Source organism: Vidua macroura, chromosome 5, assembly GCF_024509145.1.
Source record: "Vidua macroura isolate BioBank_ID:100142 chromosome 5, ASM2450914v1, whole genome shotgun sequence".
Classification (NCBI taxonomy): Eukaryota; Metazoa; Chordata; class Aves; order Passeriformes; family Viduidae; genus Vidua; species Vidua macroura.
Window position 1 is genome coordinate 58,039,284 of NC_071575.1, and position 20,741 is coordinate 58,060,024.

The window sequence follows — 20,741 nt, forward strand, 5'->3', positions numbered from 1 at the left end:
AGTCTTTAAGATGGGCTTTATTCTTACAAATGACTCTACAGGTGGGTTCCTAAAAATCAGATAACAACATGTAATTTAAATACTCACATTCCAGTTCTCAGGTTAGTGTGAGACACTAGAGACTTAATTTTCTTTTTTAAAAAGTGGCCCCTGGAGACTACTGACTGGTCAGCCTCACTTTTGTGCCTGGGAAGATAATGGAACAGAAGACCTTCCTAGAAACTCTGTGAAGGCACATGCAGGACAGTGATGTGATTTGAGACAGCCAGCATAGCTGACCAGAACAAGTCCTGCCTGAGCAGTATTTTGGCCTTCTACAATGGAGTGACTAATCAGTGGACAAGGAAAGGCTTTACAGGTGTCACCTACTTAGACTTCTGTAAAGCCTTTGACATGGTCCTCTACAAAACCCTTCTCTATATTGGAGACAGAAGTGGATTTGATGGGTAGACTCTTTGGTGAATGAAGAATTGCTTGAATGGCCACATCCAGGGAGAAATGGTCACTGGCTCCATGTTGAGATGGAGATCAGTGGTGAGCAGTGTCCCTCAGGAGTTCATACTGAGCCCAGTGTTATTCTGTGTTGGTGACAGATACTGTGGGATCACGTGTACCCTCAGCAAATTTGCAGATAACACTGAGCTGAGTGGTGTGGGTGACAGCCCTGAGAGCTGGGATGACATTCAGAGGTTTTTGGACAAGTTGGAGAAGTAGAATCATGGGAATGTCATCAGCTTTAACAAGAACAAGGGAAAGGTCCTGAACCTGGGTTGGGGCAACCAACCAGTATCAATACAGGCCAGGGGATGGAGGGATTAGGGCAATAAACATGGGAGGAGGACTGGCAGGTACTAGTGGATGAGAGGCTGGACAGGTGAAAAAGCCAAACATGTCCTGGGCTACATCAAAAGCAGCATGGCCAGCAGGTCAAGGGAGGTAATTCTTCCCCCTCTACTACACTTTGGTGAGATCTCCAAGTGGGCATGGAGTACTGCATACAGCTCTAGAGTCCTCAGTAAGAGAAAGACATGAACCTTTCGGAGTGAGTCTGGAGAGCCATGAAGATGATTGGTGGCTGTAATGCCAAACAGGTTTTTGGGTTTTATACATTTTCCATATATTTGTAGACTACGGTTATATAGTTATATAGCTCCTTAACTAACTATAGTACTTTTCCTACCCCATTACCTAAATTTTAGAACAATAAGCTAACCTTCCTGGAATCTTATTTAGTCTTGCCTCTATAGTGAACCACTATTTTTTCACTATATATTGTAGACATAACAAATGTGGGGTTAGAAGCTAGAGGCAGCTTCAGTGTGGGGCAGAGCCAAAAGGGGGGATTACTTAATTAACTGTTCCTCTAATTGGATGATTTCTATTAAGTAAGCTAATTTGTTAAACTAATAAAATTGTCACACTGTATTATGTGTGCATCTTGCCGTATTTGCACCATGAAGAACTTTCATTAAAGGGAACCACTTTTTATCAACTTAATGTTGTTTGGCTTGTAGCATCAGGCATCAGCTGGACCACCTCTCCTAAAAAGACAGGCTGAAAGAGTTGGAGTTGTTCAGCCTGGAAAAGAGAAGGCTCTGGGCAGACATTGCTGTGGCCTTTCAATACTTAAAGAGAGCTTATAAGAAAAATGGGGACAGATTTTTTCTAAGAGTCTGTTTTGATATGACAAGGGGTAATGGTTTTAATCTGAAAGACAGTGGCTTCAAACTAGACATAAGGAAGAAATTTTTTACAGTGAAGATGGTAAAACACTGGAACAGATTGCCAAGAGAAGTTGTGAATGTCCCATCTCTGGGTGAGGGTCTCAGAAACATCTGATCTAGTCGAATATGCAGAGGTGTTGAATTAGATGGCTTAAAGGTCCCTTCCAACCCAAATTCCAACCCCTATTTTATGAACTTAGTATTTTAATTAATTATTAAACTATTTGTCATTGGCTGAAATGTTACATTCTCCCTAGTCAAAGCATAACCTCACTGAATTGTCATTAGAGCAACTCCTTCCCCTTGTAGATTTCCCAAGGAATTAGACATCCTAGTTTTGAGTCACCTAGCATATTCCCAAGCACAGACTTTATACAATGTGGTATGAAAATGGTTTCAATTAATATGATTAATTTAATTTTGGAAAAAAATTGTTTTATCTGGCTTACTATAATACATGTACAGATATATTTTCTCTCAGAGGAAGAAAAAGTTTAAAGCAATTCTTTTAACAGAAATCTTAGGACTATCCTTTTACTGCATTTAGATTTAAAGACTTCTCATATTCCATAAATATTTCATGGGGAATTTTATAAAGAAAACATGCCATTAGTTTGCCAGCTTTCAACTGTACAAGCAATTACTGGAGTTATTACCCACTATACCTAAAATACATGAGGGCAAACAGCCAAGTCTACAAGTATTTTTCTTGGAACTAAAAGCTAATCATTCTACCTATTACAAATATATTAAAAATAAGAAATATTAAAGGAGTTCCAAATTTCTCTGTATGTATTACTCATTTTTGATACAGCTGTTACTTCATTGAGATTACTATAAATGGCTACATGAAGTGATGGCCTGCATGAGCAACTCCATGATAGATATGATAAACTAGATTTACATGTTTTATGTTCCTACAACGTAAATTCCTTGGATATTTTAGCTAGACAAAGCTGGAAAATTCTTTCAAAAGCATAGATGCACAGACCTGCAGCTCCCCCAACAGCACGTTATAATACAGGCAGTACATATAGAAAATAACTTTAATACAGGGCTTGTTATTACTATGGCAACCACAGCAACTGGTTTTCAAAATGAATAATAGCTCTGTTAGGCACTTCATTAATTTTTTTTTTTTTTAATCAAACACTGCCCTTAATCTTCTCAATGGAACAAAGAGTTATTCTGAATGCTGCAGAAACAGGAAATAAAGTCCAATCCACCTTTGTAAATACAGGGAATGATCCTTTTCAGAGCCTTTGCTAGAAAAGAGTAGGAAAGTACATCTTGTCTGCTACTTCACATAAAAAGTCAGAAGCAGAAGCAGATGAGGTTGGTGTTACAAGGCACAAGAAAGCAAGTGATTAGGAAAACTAAGGCAAAAAGATTATTGAAATTGCTAAGACCTGCAACACATGAAGCCTGCGAGGAAAATGATGATAAGTAATGGAGAACAACTGTGCCAGCAGCAGACAATATTTTTCACAGTTCTCCCAAAACACGCAATTTCTGTGCACTATCAACTGTTTTTATTTTTACATTAATGCCATTGAAACAGTTTCTAAATTTTCATGTACAGCTAAGGGAAAACCTTTTAAACCTTATTCTGAATGTTTAAAAAAAAAAAAAAAAGCAGCTCTTACTGATTTAATTATGAATCTTTACTTCAGTGGTTGCACTGGAAGTATTATTTTACTTTAGCTTTATTTTAGGTTCTATTATATCAAATTCCTGTCTAAGGCTAGCCCTTAACCTCTAATCCATGTAAGTTTTTCTCAGTTAACTGCAAACACATATTGCATCCAGAGCAGCTGTCCATTGTGGCTAAAACACACGTGAGAACACACCTAACCAATAATATGCATCAGGGAGGCAGCATAGCACAGACATACACAGTGAAACTTGCTCCCCTGTGTTTACCTTCCCAGACAAGTTTTATGTACTTCTTCCAGTTCTGGGCATGCTGCTAATGAAGTAATAATGACTTATGTTCCAACTTTATTAACAGTGAAAGAGATGCTGGTAAGAAAATGTAAAGGATTAATTATACTTCTTTGAGCCTTCATAAACTGATTTACAAGCTGTATGTGCCACTCATTACAATATGTATATTGCTAATCTTGATGTTCAAAAGCTTCAGGACACAAAGCATGTTCAGAGTTTGCAGTAGTCTTGTTGTGGACATTCCTGGTAAGTCCCTCTCATGCTACAAAGTCTGCAAGAAGTCATGGGAAGAGGCAAAGCTGCTCCCTCAGTCTATGACTTCAAGAGAGAACACTGAACCTCTCACCCATCTATTTTACTGGATAATACAGATTTCACAAAGTATAAGTTCAGCTTTCATGATGCCCTCAGGTAAGGAAGGGAGATGGCAAACCAAAACAAATAAACAAACAGCCATACAAACACAAAAACACTTCATCATGTAGTACTTCTCTTTCTCCCAGTTCATCCAGACTAAAATATCCCTCTTTACTATACTGTTCACCACATGGCTAAGACTCACTGACTGTTTTTGAACACCTGATCAAAAATCAGTGCAATGATCTCCTAAAAATTCTGCTAAAACTTTAACAGACAAAAAAAACCTTTTAATTAATCAGTCTTGCAATCTGGAGTAGAATGCTAACTCTTTTCTTTTTTAATGATAAGTTAGTTCTAACTACCAAGGCAATTTTGCATGTACACAGAAATTTGAATGATAATTTAGTGATTTTTTTAACAGTAACCCCTTCTCATCAGCTGAACTTCAGGGTCCCACTGTAATGCTCTACATCCAAATCCACTTGGAAAAAGACATAGTACAGAACCCCACTCTGTTAATGGAGCCATAAGCACAACATGGGAGTTTTAAGGACTGTGTTAAGAGCACACTTCTTTTTGGGCAGATCAGTGGTTTTAACCTGAAATGTTCTCTGTGGACATCCACACAAAAAGAAACAGCTTAGTCTCTAAGCTAGTCTGATACTACGAAAAATCACATAGATCTTCTATTTATAGGCAAGAAGTCCAGAACCACAGAACTAGGCTCATCTGTGTAGTTCACAACACCTCTTACCCATTTATTGAGTTATACTTGAATACCAAAACTCTTGACAAAAAAAAAAAAAAAACCCACAACAGGGAAAACTCAGGTTATAGCCTCCTTTTCCAGAACTGATAAAAGGGAAATATTGTCTTGTTTGTTAATAGGAGCTGCAGCTGTTCAGTCTTACTCTTTTTTCCCCCTCAATAAAAACTTAATTCAATGATAGGTGGCATTTAGAACACATAAGAATAAGGAGTCTTCACTCAAGTCAAAATTAACAAATGCTTCTTAAAAGATAACAATATTAACCTACAATTAAACTACAGCTCTTCTGTAAAGCCTTTGAAACAGTTCCCCACAACATCCTTGCCCTAAAACTGGAGAGATTTGTTTGAAGGATGAGCTGTTAGATATGGACATTCAGTCAGCTCCCTATCCAAAGAGCTACAGTCAATAGCCCAGCTCCAAGTGGAAGCCAGTAACAAGTGGTGTCCGACAAAGGTCCGCACTGGGGCCGATACCATTTCGTATCTTCCTCGATGACAGTGACAGAGGGACCGAGTGCACACTCAGTAAGCTGGCAGATGACACCAAGCTGTGACACAGTGGATTTGCTGGAAGGAGTGCATCCCACCCAGGGAGACCTGGACGGGCTTAAGAGGTGGGCTGAGGCAAACCCCATCAAGTTCTACAAGGGCAAGTGTAGGGTCCCTGCACCGAAACTGGAGCAATCACTAGAATCAGCACACGTCTGGAACCACTATGTCAATCTAGCATCTTAACAAAGGAAGAGAAATGCGTCCTGAAGAAACAAACTATGCAAAATCTTCTCAAAATTGTTTTAAGACTCTATTATCATCTAGTTACAATGAAAAATCATAAATTAATACCTTCACATTGAAATATTCCACTGGAGCAGTAATCAGAATAAATGCTTACTATTAAATGCAAATACAAGTTATGAGACCAATCCACAGAAAACAGGAAGACAAAATACTAATCCTGCAACAAGTAACTAAAAAAGGAATAAATAATGGATATTTAGCATTTATTTTTATTAATTCAGAGTCTTCTGAAAGAAAAGATGTTACAAAGTCTACTGGTACAATACTGCCTGGTTAATAATCTTTTTTTATTAGCTAAATAGGAAAGCGTGTTTTGTAGATAAAAAGCTAACTAGAACAGAACAAGAATCAGAGATGACACCTTTTGGTGATAATTTGAAAAGACAGATATGACTAATGGCACATCACACGAAGCAGCAGTAGGACACATGTTACCTTTATATCAACAAACTGAAAGAAGAATAGGCACTCACATGATCAACTACAAGTAATTCACAGCTACAGGGGGCATTAAAATTCTAAATGACATGGATGTACTAGGAGCACAGAGATAAATTGCTGTGTAGCTTAGTACAGATAAATTAATGAAGCTGGGAACAAAATTAATCAAGTTCATTTCAATTAATGCATTTTGTAAAGTTATTGAAACTTTTCAATACCACCAGTTTGGCAAGCAATTTTATAGGACATAACAGACTGCTGTTACAGAATACTAGATTTATGAGCCATAAGTGACAGAAAAGGTAATTACTATGTTAGATCAGGTTTAATATAAATCTACAATGGATGTGACCACGAATAGGAAAATCCTATTTCAAGTTGCTGCAACAATACAGAAGACCACTGTGATGGGAAAAAGAGACATCTAACATGTTTTCTTTCTGAATTTAATCTCTAGAGAACCACTCTTGAATTCTTTTATTGTAGCACACAGAGACAACCAGCTATTGTTATGAAATCATATGAGATTACAGCATTTTAACTCCTGTAAAACTATGTAATTAGTTTTTGCCACCATCAGATAAATCAAAATTTCAGCTAGTCTTTACAAGTTCTGTAAGACTTCACAACATTATCCATTATTTCCATAGTAAAAGACTAGCTAAGAGACAGCACCCAACTCAGCAGCTTGTAGTACTCTCTGAAAAGGTTTCTTTTTTGAGATTTGGTCAGAAGGAGGAAGAAAAATAAGATGATTTTTTTTAAAAGTACAATGGAAAGTGCTCTTGAATGTGTACAGCAGCTGCAGTAAATTTAAGATGGGAATACTTCACAATTTTCATGGGTGCTTTTAAGGGACCTTCTATTACTTTTATCAAGGTAGTATGCTAAAACTTCGACATATTTTATTCAGTTTGGGATTTGTTATGACTAAGTAGGAAAAAAAGTGACCCTAACATGCAAAATAATTTTACAACTTAAGAAATTAGTTAAAATAGTAGAAATAATGCATATGTGTTATGTTGCATAACAGTAGCATTACAATGTTTTGAAGCTTTATTAAATCAAGAGAACACAGTCAAGTTTACCATTGGTTGTTATTTTACTTATTAAAAACTTATAAATAAACATGTTTCTCACATCCAATTACATACTCATTAGCCATCTATGAGTAAAAAAACAGAAAAATGGTTGATTTGGAGATAAAGGAATTAAGGAAATGCTTTAATCAGTTAATTTTTAAATTTATATTAGTAATCCATCATACACCTGCTGTGCAGAAGTTGCAAATATGCAATAACTTGTTTGTTGCTTTGTCAGATTTTATCAACATTGTGTTTGCACAGTAAAAAGCTCCTTAAATTTTACAGGATTACTAAAAAACACAAGTTTAATAAAACCAATTAAACTTTAATTGGAAACCTGATAGACATAGCAGTACTGTTCCTCTAATATGTACAAAGTGGTCTGTGAAGGAAAGAAAAATTTCTTCTCAGAAATACTCCCCCCACAGTGCTTTGTTAAAGTTCTGTTCCCTCCTCTTAAAGCAAGCAACTGCAAAAAATTTGCAAAAAGTCTGCAAGCCCATCTTCACTTAGTAATACAAGGTCCATTACAAGGAAAGACAAGACCTGAAATTCAGTAAGTCTACAGCAAACTGACTGCAAGTCAAACATAAACACAGGTTGATTGCACAAAACTATTGTGAATTATTCCTACTGAATAACCTGGCATGCACTACCAGGAGTGGGGAGCTATGCAGTCAAATAGACCCTAAAGTCTACTCCTCAGCTGTCTCCTGAACTCAGCTATCCTACCAACAGTCCCACTCTGCTTCCTGAACCTGTACCCATGCACCTCACTACAATCTAATTAACAGGGGTCAGTCCTCAAGTCCCCGTCCAACCAAACTGCTTCTTACAATAGGCTCCCTTCTACCAGCCCACATTTCTTGCAGTTACTACCTATTTCCACAAGCTCAAACTAGCCAGCCTGTGGACCAAACCCAACTCCAAAATCTGTTAGTGGTTTCCAATGACTAAAGTAATCTTCACTTCCAGATTTATACACATAATTCATCTTTTAGAGATTTTTCTAGTTAAAGAACACACTCTTTCACACCTCTAGTTGGCATACACAACTAAAATAGCATTTTACACTGTCTTTATAGGATAATGATTATTCAAGTGTGACTGAAAGGATTTCAAGGTCATTTGCATTACTTTGTATTCATAGTCAGTGTTGATTTCTCTCATTATTATAAGAGAATACGTGCATGACATGGCTACAGTTCCACAAATTAGCTTTTATTTTGCTTTGAAAGGACTTGTTACATAATCTATTTCAACACTATGCAAAACTATACCAAGAAAACAAACACAATAGAAATACTTCTGTACTTCTACTTCCAAGCAAAACCAAGCCTAATACTTTCAGAAATGAAGAGAAATATTTACAAAAATGTGTCCATGTCTGACTAATTTAATTCATTGTGACAAACAAAGCCCAACTATTTGTGGCTCTAATACAAAAGAGACTCACACATATCACATCACTCCACACACACAGACAGAATAAGCCATCTGCAACAAAACAGCCACCTATCCCTATATTACCCACCACAAACTTTAGCTTGGAGCCTATTGCCTAGTTCAATAAAAGTTCAGTAGGAAAAAAAAATATAGTTTGCTTAAATAGCATTGACTAAGTTCACCACAGACAGGGTGACTGCTCTCCTAGTAAGAGTGGAAATTTTCTTCCAAAATTATTTCACTTTAATACATAAATCTGATTTACTGGTAAAGTATTCTAAACTAATTAGACAGCAAAAGTGAAATGGATAGGTTTAAACTGAATTCTGTCTTTCCTCTGATTTTGCAACCTTATGTAACAAAGATTTCTACTATCAAAACGTTCTTAAGCTATGAGTCTTCATGTCAGTCACAATCACAAAGGTCATAACATCTGTTAGATCAAAAGGCTAAAAAGCAATATTTGATTACCATTTTCAAATTTATGTTTTAACACCTCCCTTTATTCACAGTTGCATTTCAAAAGAATGTCCTATAACTCAGTGAATGCCCAATCTCATGCAGTTATTATAGTTTCCATAATTGTACTTTCCCAGCATCAATCTGACAATAAGACACAGCATGGGAAAAAAAAAAATAAATAAAAGCTACACCTTGGACTGTATTATATTGAAGAAGCCTCACGATAATGACCAGGCAGGAGAGCATCAATTCAAGAACTGCTAACATGCAATTTCTATTTCTTTCTGTAAGTTTCCTGGAGATACCTTCCAGAATGGTCTACCTCAAAGACATTTTCTTTATTCATTATTTTACCCTCAACTCCTAATCACCAAGTTCTCCAAATTGAGTGTACTAATCCTGCTTCAGATTTTCACTTGGGTTACAAAGCCATTTGATTCTGTGATACCCTCTTGGCACTTGTATTGACTATTCAGCAGTTAAAATCCAGTAAACAAAGGGAACAGTCAAGTTATCTGACAATACATTTGTTTTCCCATTGACTTGTTGTCAGCATTCACAGATGAGACACAGAACTACTGTATCAGCCTGTGAACATGAAGAAGGCTCACGGAGTAGACAAGCAGTAATACTTACGCACCTCATCATTTTTCACACCTATTTATTTCCAAGCATGAAAATCACACTTATATACCATGCTGTTCCATTATCAGGCATCAACAATAAACACAGCTAATTATACTTTGTTTTCTTTTTCTACAGAGATTCGTCTGGTTGGAAGAAATAATGTTAGAAAGAACAAGAACCTATCGAACACCCTACATATATTAGTAGGGTATATGCAAATCACTTATTAAAAGCAGGAGTACTACAAACTTTCAATTTTATTCTTTCTTTTGTAAGATCAGTTTTCAATGTTGAAAGGATTAGATCCTAACCAAACCATATGGCAGGATAGTACATCAAACAGGAAAATTCTATAGAATAATTCTATAAGAATAATTTAGATGTAATTCGTAGGTCCTAAGAGAAACACTCACCAAGATCTGTATTTGGGCCAGCAAGTAGCTGGTTAAATTTGTCTAGTCGAGACGCTTCTCTCTCAGTTAATGCAGGAGTAACTGAGGTGTTGTAGTCTGCCATTCCACTTGTCAAGGGAGGTATGGAAGTTTGTGGAAGTGACTGTGATCTCTGTATGGAAGAATTTTCACTAGCATTATCTGAAGGGAAAAAGAAGTATAGCAGTTAGGCTCAGCTAGTGAGAAGGCTACTAATCAGTTGCTTATAATTTGTAAATTTAAAACAGAATTCCATTTTTGAAAAATGCAAACTCAAGTATAGTAGAAGTCTGGACTTCAATTTACTTGGATTTAGCAGAAGGAGCATTTCTCTTTTAAGCAGTATTCCACAATTAAAATACATCAATAGCAAGATCATATTAATAGCAAGGCTCATGGATTTCTAAAATTTGTGTTACTAAAAGCTGTTTTCATTCTTCCTTACATTCTAAAAAAAAAAAAAAAAAAAAAGCAAGCAAATAAAAAAAACAACCACTGAGAAATCTTGAAATTACTGCAATTGAAAGCTTATATAAAACCATGGAAAAGATCACATGAGGGTGAATCTCCCAGTCCACTGGCATGATTTTCTCCAGCTTTTCAATATATTTTAATTATATTCATATTTTAATTACAATTTATTTATAATTTTTCACAATAGTGGAAAACAAATAACAAAAACAAATAGTGAAAACACAAAAAGTTTTGTTATTCTTCCCTGACACAAGCATTACAATTTCATAAGGCATTTATTTATCTTCCTCTCAAATAAATCACTAGTAATAAACAGTACTTTCCTGCAATATTAAAAAAGGGTTGGGAAGGGTTTACTGTCTTACAGGGGCAAATATGGTAGCTCTCATCCTTTAACTTCCAACATCTTTTTCACTTTTCAACATACCTAATGAACTCGATGTATGACCTTCACTGACTGATTTAACAAGCCTATTATCACCACATGCAATGGAAGTCAGCTGTGCAAATTCCTCTTGTTTTTCTTCCTGTAGATGTTCTTCCTGAAATTTATGCTGTTCTTGTAGCTTGCTGTGATTCTGAATTACTTTGTGAGCTGTTTCCATGACCACTTCTGTATTTAAGTTTTCAGCAGCTATTGCTAAGAGTTCATCATCATCATCTCCAAGATCCCAAGCATCACTTGTGTTACTTTCAAATTCCTGGAAGGTGCTAACTTTCTTCAATTTCACTGGAGTTGTAGGTGGTTTTGAACCTGGTTTTATCAAGCTGTTCAAAAACAAATGAACACTATTTAGAAAACTAGTAAAGAAGCAAAACACTCTGGGTAGGACCAAACCCCAAAAGTTCATAGTTGACACTACACAGAGACAGCAAATATTTCTCACTCTCCACTCATGTTGCCACTACATCCACCCACTGTAACATACAGCTGAAGAAATCTGAGAACAAGGGCTGTAAAAACTGACACTTGGTTGCTTTGAATAGAAGCTAAACAAATCTTTCCTTCCCTTTTCTTAAGAAAACAAATCCCGAACAAAAAAAAAAAAAAAAAAAAAAAAAGACCAACCCCAAAATCACATGAAAGGATTGCTACTAGAATAGCTTATAAAACAGGGCATATTCCACTGCTCTTGCTTCATCCATTTCTGTAGATTTCAGCCCTTTCAATGCAATTCCTGCATAACAGCACAGGAGCTGCAATCAAGCCATGGTCCACTCCTAAATCATCATAAGCACTCATGCAACACAATCACTATCATAAACAAACCAAGTCTCAGCTTAAAACTCAGTAAATCTATCATTCCTCTCCATCAGGAATGCCAGCATGGATTTCCTTCAGAACTTTGCTCTTCTCAGAGGAAAGATATATCTTCTAGTTACTAGTCTAAGTGGACCCTGATCAGCTCCCAACCTTTTGCCCCTCTGTCAACATGCATTATGAGATATAAACCAAGTATCCCTCCCTAGCCTGGAACTTGTTCTCACTTACAGTAATGCAGAGCAATCACATCTCCCTTCAGAAGTGAGCTGAATGAAGTATAAAGTTGAGAGGGTTTCTTATTCTGTTCCCAAAAAATAAAGAAGTTACTGCTATTAATTTAATTGTGCTTTCACAGAATGGGTAAGATGAGAAGGGATCGCCAAGGGTCATCTGGCCCAAACTCCCTGCTCAAGCAGGGTCATCTTGCACAGAATTGCATCAAGATGGTTCTTGAGTTCGTTTCTGACCTCCCTGTCTCTCCACCTGGGCTAGTTTTTTTTTTTTTTTTTTCTATGAAGACAAGGCAGGCAGAACTGCAAATCAGAGAAAGTTCTTACTCAGTTTTCATATAGTATCAGTTATGCTTCTGTTATGTCTTACAGGGAGTATCTTCCCTAACAGATGCTACAACACTTACACTTTCACCTGACTTGTCATCACGCTCTAAAACAGCCAGGTCTTTCTCTAGTTCTGTCACTTCAAGCAATAAACTTCCAGTTTTTGTTACTGGGTTTCTATACCTCTGTACTTTGAACGAATTACTCTCATTTCTTTTATTTCCACCCTCAGGATGACACATTTCAATTGCCTCCAACTCTGTATCATCTTAAAATTAATTAGAATGTTTACTTCTTGTACTATGTGAAAACAACCCTTGAAAAAATTCAGTAGAAGCATGACGTCCTTCCAACCAAATCCTTGTCTTTGTAACACTATTTTTTTACTTTACTACAATTTCCCATATATAAGGCAGTAAAAATAAATAATAACAGTTGGCAATCTATGTCAGTTAAGATCTGAAAGAGCGGATTTGTTCGTGCAAATATGGTAACTGTCAGGAAGTCACAAAGGAGAAGTCAAAACAGAGAAGTCAAGATTATGACAAAAATTGAAAAAGGAAGATTAACAATAAACTTTATAGCCAACAGGGAAAAAGAAAACAGAGAAGACAGAGGAGACACAAAATACTTGGAATATTTAAATATTAAGTTAACTCACGTTCCATGCAATAATGGGTCAAAAGGTGGATGCTGAGCTCCATACACATGTTGAATACTAAAGGAAAACAAAGAGAGTTATCACAAAAATAATAAATATTTGGAGAGTTTCTGTGTATTAAAACATTTCAGTTCTGTTTATTATTGACTAATAATAAACAGAACTGAAATGTTCCAACAGTCATCTGTTTCAAAAACTAAAAATAATGAAGCTGCAATTGACATGCATACTAAGTAGTAATTTAATAAAAATCATAGATTTACTAAAAAGGAACTCTGTGAGACCTAAGCTAAGGCTATTTTAGGCTATTTTATTTTTATAACCAGGAATTAAAATAAGAAATAAGTTAGACACTGCAGTAAAAATCTACAAAAATTCTCTTCTCCGATTTATCAATTCTTCATCTCTTGCAAAAAATTAAAAATTCTCAAAGAAATATCTACAGAGATTTAGTCTTCTACATACCCTTGTCACCCAAAACCCAACCAGACAGTCCTTAACCATTACTAAAGTACAAGGATGACAAAGCTACAGAAAAATGCAGAAGGTGACAGGTTAGAGAATAAAAGCCAAAGGAGTGTTAAAAGAATGCTTTGAAACAAGCTTCTGAATACTGACTTATTCAGTAGCCTCTAACATTACAAAATAGCATGTTATTGTGTGAAAACCAAAATTCTCTACAAACTAAAAGTTCATTACCTCCCAGTTATTGGGTATAAAACTATTTTGTAAGTAAAAAAATGCCACAGAAGACACATCAATATTTACATGTGGCTTCATATTAGAAATTATTACAACAGAACTCTCTAATTGTAAGAGAAATAAATCATATGCAATATTAACAACTAGCCAAACCTGTAATAAAAATCACATAGAACAAACATGTCCTCCTGACATACCAAAAACAATCCAGACCATAAGGATAAGTAAGTCCAACCTTAGTAAACCTGAGATAGAACCAAGCCAAAAAGACTGCAGTCAAAACAGATTTTAAGAGAGGACTGAAAATGGTGGTTTATCCAAACTCTTAATGATTTTTATGTGATTCTATGGAAATCAATTCCCCACCAGCCTTCCTCAGAACCATATGCCATTCTCTCCCTGCTCTACGCTCACATGAGGGTCAGGTGTCACTGTCTATTTCCATGCACACGGAAGGTGCCTTTTCCTGACACCACTCTGTGAATAACTGCAATGCAAATCCACTCAAACAGAAAGCAACAACAGTCCTTTCCATGCCATTAAAAAAAAGAATAAAAATGAAAAGCACATTCTCCACAGTGTCCTTGTCTTTCCACAAGCCTGCAGCTGCCTGCAAATTAACTGCAACTATTTATAGATCCTGTGCAAGAGAGGAAGGCCAGAAGTGTTTCACCCTCAAGAAATTCAGCAAAGTTACAAAGAAAACACATTAGAATAAGGATATCAGTTGGACTGAAAAAGTTAGTTTGTAACTAAAGAAACAAAACCACTCCCAGTTAGTGCTTATGGGTAACTGAAAATGTAAGAAGGTAAATGATGAGCAGGACTATGCTGCTGAATTCACATAAAGGGTATAAAATACAGAGTTACTGTTCTCTGAGAACCACAAGTACACATCATTCTTACAAAAAAAAATATAGAAAACTGTACTGTGAAAACAATTTAAGGATAAGACCAGAGAATGTTATTGGTAAATAATAATTTGAACATGTATTTCCACCCTGATGTAACAGTCAAAAGAGTTAATGGGACTTTGGGGATCTATTCCCTGGAAAATCTTGAATGGGAGAATGTGCTTGTAGCTCTTTGCACTAACACAACTGCTCTGATGTTCACACCTCAGAAGAAAGTTGAGAAATTGACAATGTTTTGAAATACCTAGCAGAAACTAAAACATGTCTCTATGCCTAGAAAATACAGTTTCCTACAAAGTATTTCAAAAATATCATAACTTGTATCAAGTTTCAAAACACCCTAACTTGGTCCTGCTGAGAGCTACAAACATTCTCCCACTCACAGTTTCCCGGCGAACACATTCCAAGATCACGTTAACTTCTCTAACCACGATGTCAGGCTGGGAAGGCACATTCCGATAATTATTTAACAACCTTTCTAATACAAGTTACACCCAACTCTAACTGACCACCAGTGATCTCCGCCACACAACTGGAGGCGCCGAGCGCCGGAAGGCTCCGAGCGCTGAGCTAACAAGGGACCCGGGTCCGAGCAGGGACCGAGCGGACACGGTCCCTGCGGCGGAGACTCGGGGACCCGCCAGGTCCCGTTGGGCTGGGCGGCCGAGGGGACAGGAACGCGGTGCTGGGGTCACAGCGAAGCCGGACGGGCAGAGACCCGCGCCCGGCCCGCACCGTCCAGGGGCCGGCGACACCGACCTTCCGCGGCTCCTCTCACCTGCCCGGCACCTTCGCGCCGCTCCGCTTCCAGAACTGCTTCCTGCCCCCGTCGCTCGCCATAGCGGCGTCACCTCATCCCCCTCCGCGCTCGCGGCCCCGGCCCGCTCCTTCAGGCTTCACTCCCCGCCATTCCCTTCCACAGAAGCACCACTGAGCGCCGCCATCTTGGGACCGGAAAACAACCCCGCGCCTTATTGGCTCCCCGAAGCGGCCCGGAAGTTTGAGCCAACCAGAAGTGAGATTGCTGCCGAGCGGGCCCGGTCAGGCCAGTGGCAGCGAGGGGATGCTGGGGCCGGGCGGCCCGGTGCCCCGGGCCGGCTGTTCCGGGGGTGTTCCCCGGCCCAAGCGCTCCTGGAGCTCCCGAATTGCTTCGCGGAACGCCGTGTGACGTTCTCAGACTTTAATCCTTTTTGATTCAACCGTACAGAGCAATGCCTCAGAGTACTCCTTAGAAGTGCAAAACTTGCCTTGTAAAGGGATGGATAGATTAATTGAAGATCGGCGGGCGTCGGTTTATAACAAAATCCATCACATTTTTTCTACTTTTATCTTTTTACATTTCCAATTATTAACCCAGTTAATAGTGGGGATGGGGGGGAGTGGAGTGGGGGGGACTTTAAGCTGTCTCTGAAAGTTCTCCACTCATTGTACCCACTTCATTTATGGCTTTGAGATGGTACAAGAATGAGGGGGGTTATTTGTATCTGTAGGTTTCCCAGCAATACATCACTTCACAAGGATACATCACTTCTGCCAAAAAAATAAGTATGGTTTTATGTTATTCTTTCAAGTATGGCTCCTGAAAAAACAGTGCTGAGTTACAGGATTTTTTGCTGCATCTCAGTGCAATTTAGCATATAATTTTACATGTCAACAATTGTTCAGGGAACATCCTGCCACAATTAAGCCAAAAAACTGGCATATAGTACAAGACCTGAACTGCAGTGCAGTGTTTGTTCTTTAATATGCATTTCATGGGTAAGTTATTTCTTTAAAATTGAAAAAAAAAATTCTTTCTGCTTTGGGATATACTTCAGCAGTTGCCTTCTAAAAAGTGACAAAAATGAAATGTTTCACAGATCTTGCTAGATCACCATCCACAGGTGAAAGCTGTCATTTCAATGCCTTTTATAGATATGTATGCTGTAGGAAGTATCACCGTCTCCATTTGTGTCCTTTAAGTAGGATTTGTCTTACAGATTCTGGACCTTGAGTGTCATCAGCATTGATGAATACACAAGAAAAATAATATGATCTATGTCTGTTAGCTAAAGTGAAATGAAACCTGCAAAGTCATGACTGGAACTTTGTGTGGTCATAGCTAGATAAATTTAAATTATACTTGTTGCTGCTAAAATACAAAAATGAGGTGTTTCTCTTGTGACAGTTAAAAAAGTGATAAATCCATAAAACATCCATTCCATCATTAGCATTAAGATAGATGTTAAAACTGTGTTTCGGTTATTTTTATTTGTTCATTGTTGATATTTATCAAAGAGAAACAAAGACTCAGCCTAGATAGCCCAAGCCATCTGTGATCCTTATGACAGTTGACCTGAATCCTGAAGTGACACCGTTTATTTAATTTTTGTGTCAGTCTGGTGCAGCCATGTGAAACTTCTGGATCATTTTAACAGTGGAGGTTTTGCTGAGTTACATAATCAAGTCAGCACAAGGTTAACTGTATTATTAATATTTCATTATTTTTAGTGTATGTTACCTTGTGCCTAAGTTTCTAATGTAGTTCAGAATTTTGTGCTGGAAACAATTGGCTGTTGCATGGATTGTTCCATTAATAAATCTGACTTGCAGATGGAGCTACATTTGTATCAAGAACTGCAAGTACCCTCCTCTGCTACTGTGAAGGGCTGCTGCCAGTTTTAGACCTGTGGACTGAAGTCCTACAGAGCTGGCTGCTGTTGACTTTCAAGAAGGCAAGGATACTGGTTTTTTTTTTTTTCTTTTCCCATTAATTTTTATATTTTCTCCTTATCCTGAGTTTTGTTTTATCCCTGACACAAACCTGTGTTGCCAAGGTTCTGGAGATGCAAAGGATTTGGAAGGAAGACCCTTTCAAGACCTCATCAGGTAAGTTAGGTGCAATTCTTCATGCCCACCACTCAAGCTGATCTGGCCACAAAGAGTGCGTCCTTGAAGAGAACTTATCAAAGGGTACAAATTGAGTACCACAAGAAGGTAAGTTCACAGCTATGTAAGGAGAATTTCGTCTGAGCATGTATTTTAGGAGTGTTACACTTCACTTTACAGAAATGTGACATGGACAGCTGAGGGTGTGCACAGGTTCCACTGCCAGTCTCTACATTTGAGAACTGCCAGTGTCCAGGTGCTGACATTCAGGGAGTGCAACAACACTGCAGTCACTGCTGGGACTGCAGCTGGAGAGCACAGTCCTCAAGAGCATCCAAACAGCTAAACCAGCTATTTCAAATCTGCACAGGTGTATTAACTAGGCTTTGCCTCATGGGGACTGCAGTAATATTTCAGCTACAATTTCTATAGGAATTTCTCTTATTTCAGAATAATAAAAAATATTAAAATATCTGCTGTAGTATTTGTTTTGTTTCATGAAAAGTTGTATGCAAGAATTTATAGTTATGGAGTGGTCTGTTGTCAGTATGGTCAAATAATGTATTGAGCTACAGGGTGTTTTGTAGACTTCTTTCTTTTTCCTTTTCTCCCTGTTACTGAGGGTGCTTGGGAAGTTTCTGTGTATTCTGGAATCTACACATGTAGCCATTCTCTTGGCTGACCAAAATTAGGAGCGTTGTAGCTTGCACTAGCAGTGTTTTGAACAAAGTAGGCGCTGAGATGTGTATTTAGTGTGATAGCTGGTGAGCTGTGCATCCAGGTGGACATTCAGTTTGGGTTTTAGCTCACGTGCTCTGGAAAGCTGCTGCTGTGCTGGTGTGGTTACACAGGTAGACTTCTCTGTGGAGGGGCAGCGGTGTCTTGGGAAAACAAGTTTTTCTGACAACAAATGTGAGAGTATAGATTGGTGCTAAACATAGTTAGCTAAGCTGACAACAGCACTCCTCTGCTAACTTAGCTGCACTCAGACCAGGAGGATTTGCAGATAAAGTTGCATAAGCTGGGAAGTGCTTTTTCATGCTGATCCTTACACCGCTGTGTCAGGAACATGCTGCAACTGTGAGGTGGAGCTTAAACTCACTCTACAAGCTGATAAGGCCATGTGTCTCATGCATTTTTTTCTGTTTACTTTAGTCAATAAGGAACAAAAATTAAAGTGAATTCAAATGAGACACTTCCATGCTGAAGCATTATTTTATGCACTTTTTTACTGCTCCAACAAACTAGTGAAAGTTCTTCTGAAGCACACATGACTTTTTATGGTTGCTGATCACTCTTTTGTCTGGTCCATGGACATGTCTTTCTACCAAGCCATTGTCTCCATGTGCTTTATTGTGAATATCATGGAAGAAACAGTTATTGAAAGTAAAATTGAGCAAGTGGAGTGAAGTTACCAAGCAAAATCAGAATTCAGGTAGAATCAGAGAGAGAAAGACAAGAGTTATTCTTGGGTAGAAAACAATACCAGAGAGTACAGGACTTGGTACAAAAATATACGAGGCAAGGTAAGATAAAAGGAACAAGCAATCATGTAGAACCAAGGAAGAAAGAAAACAGGGATGTTAAAGAAGAGGGATAAGCAATAGCTACATTCAAAGAGATTTGACATGGTCCAGCAAATCACATAGTCGCAAGACCTCTGTCAGGGCAGTGTAATTTTTCTCCAGAAAATTGGAGAGGAAACGAGAGAGAAGGAATCAACATGAGAGAGTAATGGCCAGGAGGAGTCATCATTGAAGACAAGCCATCACTGTAGTATTTTGTAACTTTTGCTCTGCAAGTGCCTTTCCTATTACACATGAATTGAAAAATATTTTGAAAATTATAGCAAATTTGCAGAAATACATTTACATTGGTAATGCACATGTATGGAATCATGCATACTCACACTCTACTCAATATCAGTGAAAGAAGGCTGTGAGACAGAAAAATAAATAAGTATGTGCTGGTTTGGAGTAAATGTCTTTGTCTTGTTTCTCCGTCTAGAAGAGTGATTGATTTGGGTAGTTTTCAAAAGTTGTCATTCACTAAAATATTAGTGGCAACGCTCATGTTAACATTTCATGCATTTTAGATGAAGGTTTTTTGCTTTATTTTTGTTTGTGTCCACACATCAACTGACACAGCCTGCTGGGTGTAGCCTGGCACTGCACTCTGTGTCCAAGGACTGCTGCTCACTGGCAGCCCAGTGGATGGAAATGCTCTTTCCTGAAGTCTCACACAATATGCAGTTAAGTCTTAAATGACTCAGAGAAAGAAGAATGCTTTGTAAGTGGATGTACTGGGTGGAAGACAGAGAAGTTTGCAAAAACAACAGGTCCTCTTTCAAATGTATTTCTAGTTCCTTGAAATTCCACCTAATTGTGCCTCCTCTGCATACAGTGAGTGTTTATACATAGCATTACAGCATGACAGAACTTCAAGCCCAGAGTAATAAATCAATGTATATTTGTCTCTGAGTCACGATAATTTTTGCATTCATTGTTTAGAGAAACTTATTTTCTTTAAAGTATTTGGTTCATATTGGTTTCTGACTTTCATGTTCAACTTACTATCAGAACAAGGTGAAAAGCAAAATCATTGGAGCATTAGTTTATGTTTCTTGAAATTAAAAGGTCTTGAGATACTGGGATATTGGGAGAGCTTTAGAGATGCCAGGAGACCTGCTTCGTACTGTGATTTGATGAGATTGTCAATACCATTTCTCTAAGATCAGTAGGAGAAGGCAGGCAGCTCCTTGGAACAGACACAGAACCTCTTTTTTTTTTTTTTTTTTTTTTTTTTTTTTTTTTTTTTTTTTAATGCCAAATCATAACAAATAGCAAAGCTATTGCTTTAGGCTAAAAACTGGGCATGTATGAGAACAATGTAAAAGATGTGTGCCTGGAGCTTTTCTGAATCTAAAAATTGGTTTGTTTTTTTTCCTTAGGAATCATCTGTAATGTACTTGAGTGCAAAACAAGATTTGGGCATGTAATATGAGAGTGAGAAGGGCTCTTGGATCCCTTAGGTTTCTGTTTTAAACAGCCATACCCATCTTACTATGTGCCTCACTTTTTTTCTTCTTTTCACAGTTTGTATTATAGAAATTTTTTTGAGGAAGTACCAGAAACAAAGTGTCTTGTAACTTTAAGAAGGAATTCAACAGCAAGTTTAGGTGCTTTGGTTCAACCACTCTGTTTTGGTAA

General features: G+C 37.7%; 1 protein-coding gene across 3 annotated transcripts in view; it reads right to left on the bottom strand.

The window, feature by feature from the left end:
• The window catches only part of TBC1D22A (TBC1 domain family member 22A), a 137,984-nt gene extending 122,024 nt beyond the window's left edge, over nucleotides 1-15,960 (bottom strand). For all 3 annotated transcript variants that reach the window (XM_053977549.1, XM_053977547.1, XM_053977550.1), the window contains exons 1-4: nucleotides 15,443-15,960; nucleotides 13,049-13,105; nucleotides 10,994-11,334; nucleotides 10,075-10,254 (exon numbers count right to left, since the gene is read on the bottom strand). In XM_053977549.1, coding sequence (XP_053833524.1) covers nucleotides 10,075-10,254; nucleotides 10,994-11,334; nucleotides 13,049-13,105; nucleotides 15,443-15,504 — 640 coding nt within the window. In that variant the 5' untranslated portion in view covers nucleotides 15,505-15,960. The remainder of the gene's footprint in view (nucleotides 1-10,074; nucleotides 10,255-10,993; nucleotides 11,335-13,048; nucleotides 13,106-15,442) is intronic.
• Between the last annotated feature and the right edge of the window lie 4,781 nt (nucleotides 15,961-20,741).